The sequence below is a fragment of the Aptenodytes patagonicus genome, chromosome 18 (assembly GCF_965638725.1).
Source record: "Aptenodytes patagonicus chromosome 18, bAptPat1.pri.cur, whole genome shotgun sequence".
NCBI classification, from domain to species: domain Eukaryota; kingdom Metazoa; phylum Chordata; class Aves; order Sphenisciformes; family Spheniscidae; genus Aptenodytes; species Aptenodytes patagonicus.
The window spans coordinates 13,604,886-13,615,050 of record NC_134966.1 but is presented as its reverse complement, the minus strand read 5'-3'; the positions used below and the strand labels follow the sequence as shown (position 1 = coordinate 13,615,050).

The 10,165-nt window shown below is 52.5% G+C and overlaps 1 protein-coding gene across 8 annotated transcripts; it reads right to left on the bottom strand.

Moving 5' to 3' along the window:
• Positions 1 to 255: 255 nt before the first annotated feature.
• LOC143168758 (uncharacterized) lies at positions 256 to 8,383 on the bottom strand. 8 transcript variants are annotated; one of them, XR_012996773.1, is made up of 5 exons: positions 8,089 to 8,117; positions 7,604 to 7,679; positions 7,012 to 7,121; positions 1,982 to 2,157; positions 256 to 640 (listed from the first exon to the last, which is right to left on the bottom strand). XR_012996773.1 is itself a non-coding variant. In XM_076355538.1 (5 exons), the coding sequence occupies exons 1-4, from the start codon at positions 8,037 to 8,039 to the stop codon at positions 2,108 to 2,110; spliced, it is 336 nt and encodes a 111-aa protein (XP_076211653.1). In that variant the 5' UTR covers positions 8,040 to 8,071; the 3' UTR covers positions 256 to 640; positions 2,093 to 2,107. The 8 variants fall into 8 exon arrangements, 5 of the variants coding, with proteins under 5 accessions (XP_076211653.1, XP_076211649.1, XP_076211652.1 ...); XR_012996772.1 differs by lacking the exon at positions 8,089 to 8,117 and adding an exon at positions 7,940 to 8,071; XM_076355538.1 differs by lacking the exon at positions 8,089 to 8,117 and adding an exon at positions 7,940 to 8,071 and having other exon boundaries at positions 2,093 to 2,157.
• Positions 8,384 to 10,165: the final 1,782 nt, after the last annotated feature.

The following is a 10,165-nucleotide window of genomic DNA, read 5'->3' as shown; positions in this document are numbered from 1 at the left end:
AGGAAGTTTCAAAAGCAACAGGGTACAAGAAACAGGCAAGAATTAAAAAATAGGGACAGGGAGCCTGATGGAAGGAAACTGTGGTGGGTTGACCTTGGCTGGCTGCCAGGTGCCCACCGAGCCGCTCTGTCACTCCCCCTCCTCAACAAGACAGGGGGAGAAAACACAACAAAAAAGCTCGTGGGTCGAGATAAGGACAAAGAGATCACTCACCAATTCCTGTCACAGGCAAAACAAAGTTGACTTGGGGAAATTAATTTATTGTCATTAAAAATCAGAGTAGGATAATGAGAAATAAGAACAAATCTAAAACACACCTTCCCCCCTCCCCACTCTTTTATCCTGGGCTCATCTTCACTCCTGACTTCTCTACGTGCTACCCCTGAGCAGTGCAGGGGGACAGGGAGCGCGGGTTGCAGTCGGTTCATCACACACCATCTCTGCCGCTCCTTCCTTCTCATGCTCTTTTTCTGCTCCAGTGTGGGCTCCTCTCCATGGGGCCACAGCTGCTGACAGGAGCCTGCTCCAGTGCAGGCTCCCCATGGGGGTCATAGCTTCCTTCAGGCACATCCACCTGCTCCAGCATGGGGTCCTCCATGGGCTGAAGGTGCATGTCTGCTCCACTGTGGACCTCCATGGGCTGCAGGGGGGACAAACTGTGTCACCATGGTCTTCACCACAGGCTGCAGGGGAATCTCTGCTCCAGTGCCTGGAGCACCTCCTCCCCCTCCTTCTTCACTGACCTTGGTGTCTGCAGGGCTGTTTCATACTCACATTTTCTCTATCACAGCTTCTGCACAGCATTTTTTTGCCCTTCTTAAATGTCCATCACAGAGGTGCTACCAGAGTTGCTGATGGGCTCAACTTTGACCAGCAGCAGATCCATCTTGGAGCTGGAACTGGCTGGTCCCGACATGGGGGCAACTCCTGGTGTCTTCTCACAGAACCCACCCCTGCAGCCCCTGCCCCCGCACCCCAGCTAACAAAACCTTGCCATGTAAACCCAATACAACAGCGACCGGCTACAGGGCAGAGAGGGGGGATTGAAAAATCTCCACAGCTCCTGCTCTTGGAGCTGCGGGGAGAATTTGACAGTTCCAGCATGTCTTTCTCTGTCTCCCCCTCTCTTCCTCCTCTGTAGCTCCGGTCACTTGACCGTCATCCACCTAAGAGAACAGATTGGTGTCTTACAGCTCTTACAATATGAGGCTTCCCAGGTATGTAGCCTCACATGCGCACACACTACATATGTGCACATAGTGCACACACTACATTGCCCCTGTACTCGGCACTGGTGAGGCCGAACCTCAAATACTGTGTTCAGTTTTTCAAGGACATCGACATGCTGGAGCGTGTCCAGAGAAGGGCAACGAAGCTGGTGAAGGGTCTGGAGAGCAAGTCTGATGAGGAGCAGCTGAGGGAACTGGGGTTGTTTAGCCTGCAGAAAAGGAGGCTCAGGGCAGACCTTATTGTGCTCTACAACTACCTGAAAGGAGGTTGTAGGGAGGTGGGTGTTGGTCTCTTCTCCCAAGTAACTAGCGATAGGATGAGAGGAAATGGCCTCAAGTTGCGCCAGGGGAGGTTTAGATTGGACATGAGGAAAATTTTCTTTACTGAAAGAGTGGTTAAACATTGGAACAGGCTGCCCAGGGAAGTGGTTGAGTCACCACCCCTGGAGGTATTTAAGAGACATGTAGATGTGGCGCTTAGGGGCATGGTTTAGTGGGCATGGTGGTGTTGGGTTGACGGTTGGACTCGATGATCTTAGAGGTCTTTTCCAACCTTAATGATTCTATGATACATGGCCATACTGTGCTTTTGGTTACACATACAGACCCTGCTGTGCACATTGGTGATCGGATCTGCTGAGGACTACACTAAGAGGGATCCTTCCCCACCCAGAGAGGCAGGCTGTCTCCTGTCTGCAGTGGGAGGCAGCTGCCAGCTGGATCCTCTTTATTTTATTCTTCAGCTGCTTTACCTTTTTCTGGCCTCTCCAGCTTCAGCCACGGCAGCTCCTGTCCAGTAAGTGCTCTGCCTGTCCCTTTTCGCCCATGCTGCTAGGAGAATGAGGCCAAATGCCCACACAAACCTGAGCCAGATGCAGTCAACAGCATCCCCAGAGAGGAACCGACAACTGAGTCTTCAGTGCTGCCTCTGGGAGAGGGAAAGAACAAGCAACTGCTATCCACAGTGACGACTGTAGCTCTCCTCAGGCAGGAACACCTCCTTCTGCAGGAGCTCTTTCCCTAAACTGACGCTAATGGCACCTGCATTTATGGAGAATAAAGCATATTCAAGGGCCAGCTTGCTGCCATTAGAACAGGGTTGGGGGACAGTCTGTGGCTACAGGACAGGCTTCAGGGGAGGTGCTAGAGCTGGGGGCAGCTGCACGGGGTGAGCAGGGCTGGAGGAGCTTTGTTGAGTTGGGGAGGCACCCAGCACCTTTTCCAGGGGGTGGGAAGGCCTCCAGGTACCCAGGGAGGCAGCCATCTCCTGCCACTCTTCCTGCTTCCTCTCCACTAGCTCTCAGAAAATCCATGGAAGCTGCCCTGATGGGGCCTGACTCCAACTGACTGTGAACATCTCAGTTGGAAACATCCTTGCAGCTCATCAGCATTCTCAGACAGGCATGCCCCAGCAGCACCATCCCCTAGGGCTGCAGCCCTTTTACACAGAGGGGCCATCAGCCTCACTGGCCCCACCTGGGGCTCCTCCAGCCCCAGCCCACAGCTGCAGCTATGGCCCCTTACACCCACTATGTAACCTGCTCCCCTAGACTCTCTGACAGCCCCTCACCAAGTACAAAGGACTACAAACACAGGCAAGAGTGCAAAGGAGACAGCAAGTGTTTTATTCATTAACGTGTGTAAGTCCTGGGAGTGAGTCTGCTCCAGAGCTTGGTGCCTGTACACTCACCCTTCCCCTGGAACAACTCGGCAGTCATTACTGGAGCAGCAGATACAGAGAACAAAAATACAGCGATGGGGAGCAGGACAGAGGAACAGAAAGAGAAAAATAAAATGAGGGAGAAGGACTGAGGAGCAGAGAAAGAAAGGTACAGGGAAAAGGACAGTGAGATGGAGAAATCAATAAAAAAGAGATGAGGAGCCCTGCAGTGACGTGGCAGAAGAAAAACAGGGTCAGGGAGCGGGACAGAAGGAAAGAGAGAGAAAACAATGAGCGAGGAGCAGAACAGACGGATCGAGAGAGAAACTGAATGAGAGGAATAAGGAAGGAGGGAGGGAGAGAAAAAGACAGGGAACAAGCTAGAGGGATTGAGGGGAAAAAAGAGGGAGACAGATCAGGAAAAAGAGATGGAGAAAGAAAAACCAGCGCTGGGATGGGAAAAAAGGCCAGGGAGCAGGACACAGGGGAATAATGGGGCAGCGAGCTGGACAGGGGGATATAGCGAGACAGGCAGTGGTATGGAGATAAACAGACAAAAACTTAGGGGGAGGATGAAAGAGAGAATAAGAGAAAAGGGACAGGGAGCGGGGCAGAGATGGAGAAAGAAACATTCGAGACCGAGAAAGAGGGACAGGTAAGAACAGATAATTGAAGAAAGAAAGGAAAGGGAACAGCACAGAGGGTCACAGAGAAAAAGAGAGGGATGGCAGAAAGAGAAAAAGAGGACAAGGGAAAAGGACTGAGGAGCAGAGAGAAAAAGGTACAGGGAAAAGGACAGAGATGGAGAAAACGAAGAAAGACTAGAGGCAGAGCAAAGGGAAAGATTGACAAGGACAGGAAGCAGGGCAAAGGGATGGAGGAGGAAAAAATAGTGATGGGCAGCGAATAGGACAGAGGAAGAGAGAGAGAAAGAGCAAGAAGAGCAAGAGAAGGAGAATGACAGAAGGATGTAGAGAGAAAGACCAGGACACATAAAAAGGGAGCATGGTGGCACACACATCAGAAGGGTAGAAAGAAAAAGAGAGGGATGGGGAGCAAGACAGTGTGATAGAGAGGGAGGAAGGGAGGGAGGGAGGCAGTGGGATGCAAGGATACAGAAAAACAGAGGTACAGGGAAGAGGAAAGAATGACAGAGAGAAAGGGGAGGATGGGGAGCAGGAGAGAGAGAGAGACAGAGAACGAAAAATGTGACGGGCAGAAGAACAGAAATACAGAGAATTAAAAAAATATTTCCAGGGAGCAGGACAGAGGGATAGAGCAAGAGAAAAAAATCAACAGGGAGAAGGATGGGTAACACACAGCAGGACACACACAGGGAGTGAGAGGGAGGGGACACAGAGCAGGACAGAGGGATGAAGAGAGAAAAAAAATAGGGACAGGATGAAAAGCAGAGCAACCAAGAGGGGAAAAAAAACAGAGTGAACTGGACAGAGATGAGCAGCAGGACAGAGAGATGGAGAAAGAAAAAACAGGGACAAGGACAGGGACAGAGAGATAGAGAGGCCAAGAGAGGGACGGGGACCAGGACAGTGGGATATAAACAGGGAGGGACAGGGAGCAGGACGCAGGATTGCAGAGAGAGAGGTACAGGGAAGCGGAAGGAATGACAGAGAGAAAAAGAGAGGGGCGGGGAGCAGGTGAGAGAGGTGGAGAAAGAAAAAGTACTGCTGGGGAGCAGGACAGGAGGATAGAGCCAAAAGCGATGATGCAGACAGCAAAAGTAATGATAGGCAACAGGACAGAGGGATTGACAGAGAAGTAAGGGACAGGGAGCAGGACAGAGGAACGGAAGGTAAAAATACTGATGAGCAACAGGACAAAGGGATGCAGAGGAAAAGAAGGACGAAAAAGGAAGGAGGGAGAGAGAGAGAAAGATGGGGATAGAGCGCGGGACAGAGACACAAAAAGCAGGGCAAGGAACAGGACAGAGGAACCGGGGGTGGGGAACCAGATGCAGATTAAGACAAAGAGATGGAGACGGAAAAAAACAGTGATGGGCTGCTGGACAGAGACAGAGGAAGAAAAAGCGGGGCCAGAGTAGGGAAGAGAGAAAGGAAAAAAGGGACAACTGGCTGGATAGGGGGATGTAACTAGAAACAATGAGACAGGCAGTGGGATGGGGGGATAAAGGCAGAATAACCAGGAAGAGGAAGGAGGACAGATGGCCAGCGAGAGGAAAAAAGGGGCAGGGAGCAGGACCGAGAGATGGAGAAAGAAGCATTAGGGGCAGAGGTTTAGAGAGAGGAAAATACAGGTTGGAGGAAGAACAGAGGGAGAGAGAGAGAAACAGAGTGACAGAACTCAGACAGAGAGCAGGAGCAAGAAAAAACAGTGACAAGCAGCAGGCCAGAGGCAGGGGGGCAGGGGGAAGGAAGGACAGGAGGAAGGGGAGAGGGATACAGAAAATAAGTGAGGGACAGGGAGCAAGAAAATGGGATACAGAGAAAAAGAGATGGATGGGAAGCAGGACACTGGGATAGAGAGCAAGCGAGAGCAACATGGAGAATGACAGGGAGATGAAGCCAGAGGAAAAACAGGGACCAAAAGCAGGACAGAGAAATGGAAAAGAAAATTAGGGATGGGGAGCAGGACAGAGGGATGGAGTGACAAAGTGAAAGACAGGCAAAAATAAGAGACAGGGAGCAGGACAGAGATGGAGGGGAAAAAGCCTAGGATGGGCAGCAGAAGGGATAGATGGAGAAAGAAAAAACAACACTAGGCTGCAGGACAGAGATGGCATGAGAAAAAACAGTGACAGGGAGCAGGACAGAGTGACAGAGAACAAAAAAAACGAAGAGGGAACAGGACAGAGAAATGGGGGGAAAGACAAGGAGTAGGACAGAGAAACAGAGAGAGAGAAGGGGGACAGGGAGCAGGACAGAGAGATGGAACAAGAAAGGAAAAAAGGACAGCAGGCAGAACAAAGGGAAGGAGAAACAAGGACAGGGAGCAGGACAAAGGGATGGAAGAGGAAAAAAATAGTGATGGGCTGCAGGACAGAGATGGAGGAATTAAAAAATACACACAAAGGAGCATGACAGAATGACAGAGAGAGAAAAAAAGGGACAGAGAGCAGGACAGCATTGGAGGAAAAAAACAACTGCGATGGTCAGTGGGAGAGAGATATGGAGAAAGAAAAAAATACTGAGGAAGAGAGAAATAAAAGAAGGGACAGCCACCTGGACAGGGGGATACAGTTAGAAAGGATGGGAGAGAAAATGGGACAGAGAGAGAAAGACAGAAAATATAGTGAGAGGAAGCAGGGCAGAGGGACAGCAAGGAAAAAAAAGGGACAGGGATCTGGGCAGAGATGGAGAAAAAAGCAGCAGGGACGGAGGAGAAGAGACAGAAAGAACGACAGGGAGCAGGGCAGAGAAACAAAAATCAGGGCAGCAGCAGGATGGAGATGGAGAAAAAAACCTGGGATGGTCAACAGGACAGAGGAATATGAATATGGGCAGGGAGCGGGACAAAGGGATATAGCGAGAAATGATGGGACAGGAAGCAAGACAGGCGAGAAAAATGATGATGAGATAGAGAGAAAGACAGAGACGGTAAGAAGCACAGGGGGTTGGAGAAAGAAAGAGAGGTATTAGGAGGCCTGCAGAGAGACGGAGGACGAAAAAAAATGGTCAGGGAGAAGCACAAAGGGTCAGAGAGAGTAAGAGATTAACTGGAAGAGGGACAGGGACAGTGAGATACAGAATAAAAAAAAACAGTGACAGTGAGCAAGACAAAAGGATAGAGAGAGAAAGAGAAGGAAGGGGAGAGAGAGGAAGGCAGGGACACAAGCAGCACGTATAGGCACAGAGAGGAAAAGAACGCCAGGGAACAGGCCAGAGAAATTGTGGGGGAAAAGAGACAGATGCAGATCAGGACAAAGAGATGGAAAAGGAAAAAACAGCAATGGACTGCAGGACAGAGACAGAGGATGAAAAAAAAAGAGGGAGAGGGAGCAGGACAGAAGAATAGAGAGGAGAGGTACGGGGGGAGAAAAAAAAAAATCGCAACAGCATGGGAAACAGAGGGGGCCAGGGGAGGGGCGGGGAGGGCCCAGGATGCACAAGAGGGGAGACAGGGCCCCAAGGGCCCGGGACTCACCGCAGCTCTCACTCTTGGCACTGCCAGGAGACTTTGACAGGTCAGATGCTTCTTTCTCCTTCTCTCCTCCCTTCCTCTTCTGTAACTCCGGTCGCTTGGCTGTCCTCCACCTAAGAAAATACATGGATGTCTCACAGCTTTTAAGAGATGAGGCTTCCTGGACATGTAGCCTCACTCGCTCGTGCACTACGCAGCTGTACTGCACTATTGGTGACACACACAGACCCTGAGGTGCACGTTGGCAGCCTGGCCTGCTGCTGACTACGAAGAAGAATCCTTCCTCACCCAGAGCGGCAGGCTCTCTCTTGCCTGCAGCAGGAGGCAGCTGCCGGCCGGATGGCCTTCGATTTCTTCTTCTTCACCTTTCTCTGGCCTCTCCAGCTTCAGCAGCAGCAGCTCCTGTCCACAGCCAGTAAGCGCTCTGCCTGTCCCTTTTTGCCCCCACGCTGTGAGAGTGACACCGGGCAGAGACAACCCACGCAACCCACCCTGAGGCAGGTGCAGTCAACGGCATCCCCAGGGGAGGAACGGACAACCGCGTTCTCAGCGCAGCCTCTGGGAGAGGGAAAGAGGAAGCAGTGACTGTTATTACCTGTAGCTTGCCGAATCCCCTCCTTCTGGAGGCTTCTGGAGATGCCGCTCTTTCCCTGCACTGCTACTAATGGCACCTGCGTTAAGGAAGAATCAAGCGCATTTGAGGGCCAGCTTGTCACCTTCACGACAGGGATTGGGGGCAGCCTGGGGCTACGGGACAGGCTTCAGGGGAGGTGCTGGAGCTGGGGGCAGCTCCATGGGGCAAGCAGAGCCGGGGAAGGCTCGGGGGAGCTCTGGCAAGTTGAGGAGGTGCCCAGCATCTGCGCCTGGGGGGGTGCCCGCCTCCTTCCCCTCTTCCCTTCTATCAGCTCTTGGGTAAGCCGCTGGGGCTGACCTGACCCGGCTTGCCTCCAGCAGACCAGGAGCCTGCCGCAGAGGGCGGTTTGAAGCTTCCCGTCCCCCGGGCGGCCAGCGGGCAGGAGACACCCCCGCATCCACCGAAGGGGCTCGCTCGCCTCACCGGTGGTCCCGGCCCTCACTCACCGCCGGGAACCGCGCCCGGCACACCGCCATGCTGCAGCACCAGCCAAGGCGGCAGCTGCGCACCCGTGCCGTGCCTGCGCTGCAGTGCCGCACTTCGGCCACCAGGCGGCAGCAGCAGCAGCGAGCACCCGCTGAGCGGCGCGTGCCCGGGGTCGGCACCGGCTCCGCAGTCCCGCGCTTTGCCGAGAGCCCGGCGACACCGCGCACGTGGGGCGGCAACGGCATTTCCCTACCGGGAGGCAGCAACAAGCGCGGCGGTATCACCCCGCAGGCACCGCAGCATCGCATCGCCGCTACCGTCGGACGGCACGTTGAGCACGGGGACGCCACCACGCATGCGCCGTTCCCTGGCTGCAGTACCGATTTTTGGTCGCCGGGCGGCAGCAGTGAGCTTGGCAACTCGCGGCACTGCGCATGCGCGGCTCCCGAGCTGCCGTACCGACTTTTTGTCGCCAGTGTCACTTTAACTGCCCTAAACTGGGTATTAGTAGGATAAGAAATGACTGACTTCTCAGCTCAGTTTACACCACCCGAAGACGGTAACGACTTACTGGGAGTACAGGGGTTAAATTTCTCTGCCCTTCTCCCACTCGCGGCCGAGGCAGTAATATTCATTGCCTCTGTACCGAAAAGCATCCAAGCAGCTCAGGCACGTCAGCGCTTTGCATTTGGCTGCTTTAAAAGTCTGGCAGTTGTTTCTGTCCATGGTCTCCGCCCCATTACCTAGGGAGGAGAAGCAGCCCAGGGAACCCGTGGAACAGGGTTTTTTTCATCCCCCAGAGTAAGCCCCAGGGATTGCTGTATGGGTCCACATGCAGCATCAGCAAGTCAACAGATGCTGGGTAGAGATTTAAAAAAAAAAAAGCAACACGGATGACATCCTGAAGGCAGGAGAGGGGCAGCTATGTTTATTTGGAAACAGCACATCTGAACAGACCAGATGCAAGTGACTGATCTGCAAATGAGCGATACACTGGTGATCCTTGGGCTTTGTTGTGTTGTTTACACCTTTCCTCATTTCTGTGCTATGAGTACTCTGCTCTCCTAACCCTGCATACACACAAGGCTTCCTGTGCAGGGCTTGTCACTCAGATAAGAGACACTGCAGGATGTTACTCACCACCCTGCCCTCGAGCATGCAAAGTAATTAGCCATGAAGCAGGGAAAGCAAAGAGGCATGTTGGTATATTAGAAGTCCTCAGCAGATGACCGCAGAGCCCTGGAGGTTCCACCTTTGCTCTGTACAGGTGCGTAGCTCTGCACTCCTTGCCGCTCCTGCCAGAAAGCATCACAGTTGCACTTTGGTGCCTGCAACATGCAACACTTAGTAGGCTGGATGGGCTGTTATGCCAATGTGTCGGGTGAGTAGCTCAGTTCCTTTGGCTGCTTAATTCACCTCCTTAAAACAACCACTTCGACACTCGGTTTCTTTATTTCAGACCCCTCTAAACATCTCCTGGCCTGGAAGCCATTCTCAGCTAGCAACACAGCTGAAATACAGTGCTGGTAGAAATCTAGCTGTCATCTTGCTTTGATGTCAAAAGGCTTTTGTAACTTGAACCCCTTATTGTTTTGGCATCAAGGCTGCAAGGCAAGAAATATGACTCTACTTGAACAAGCAAGACACCTGCCAAATAGCTGTGCACAGTGATATATGACTGCCCGTGACTGGCACCTTTTTCTGCTAAAACCAGAGCACAGTTCCCTTGTGAAGGGCCATTGGCAGTGCAAAATGTACCTCAGCTTTCCCTGCACCGGGTCTCCAGAGAACAGCATCTTAGACTGACTGGAGTGTGCAGCAGCCTGTTGTTATCCCAGATGCTTGCTCTTGAGAAAGTGTCTGCCTGTAGGAGACAGGAATGACTTGGTGTAAAGCTCTCCAGGCTGCTTGTGTCCCATGCAGAGTCGATGACCTCGGCAGCTTGTACACAGGGCAAAGGTAACAATCTGAGAAGCAGACACAGTGTAGCAGTTTCCGCAACAACTGCACTTTCCAGCCTAGCTGGACAGAGTAAGAGGCAAGGGAAAGGGGCCTGCTGGGTCTCTTGAGAGGCAGAATTGCTGTAGATCGTGCCGT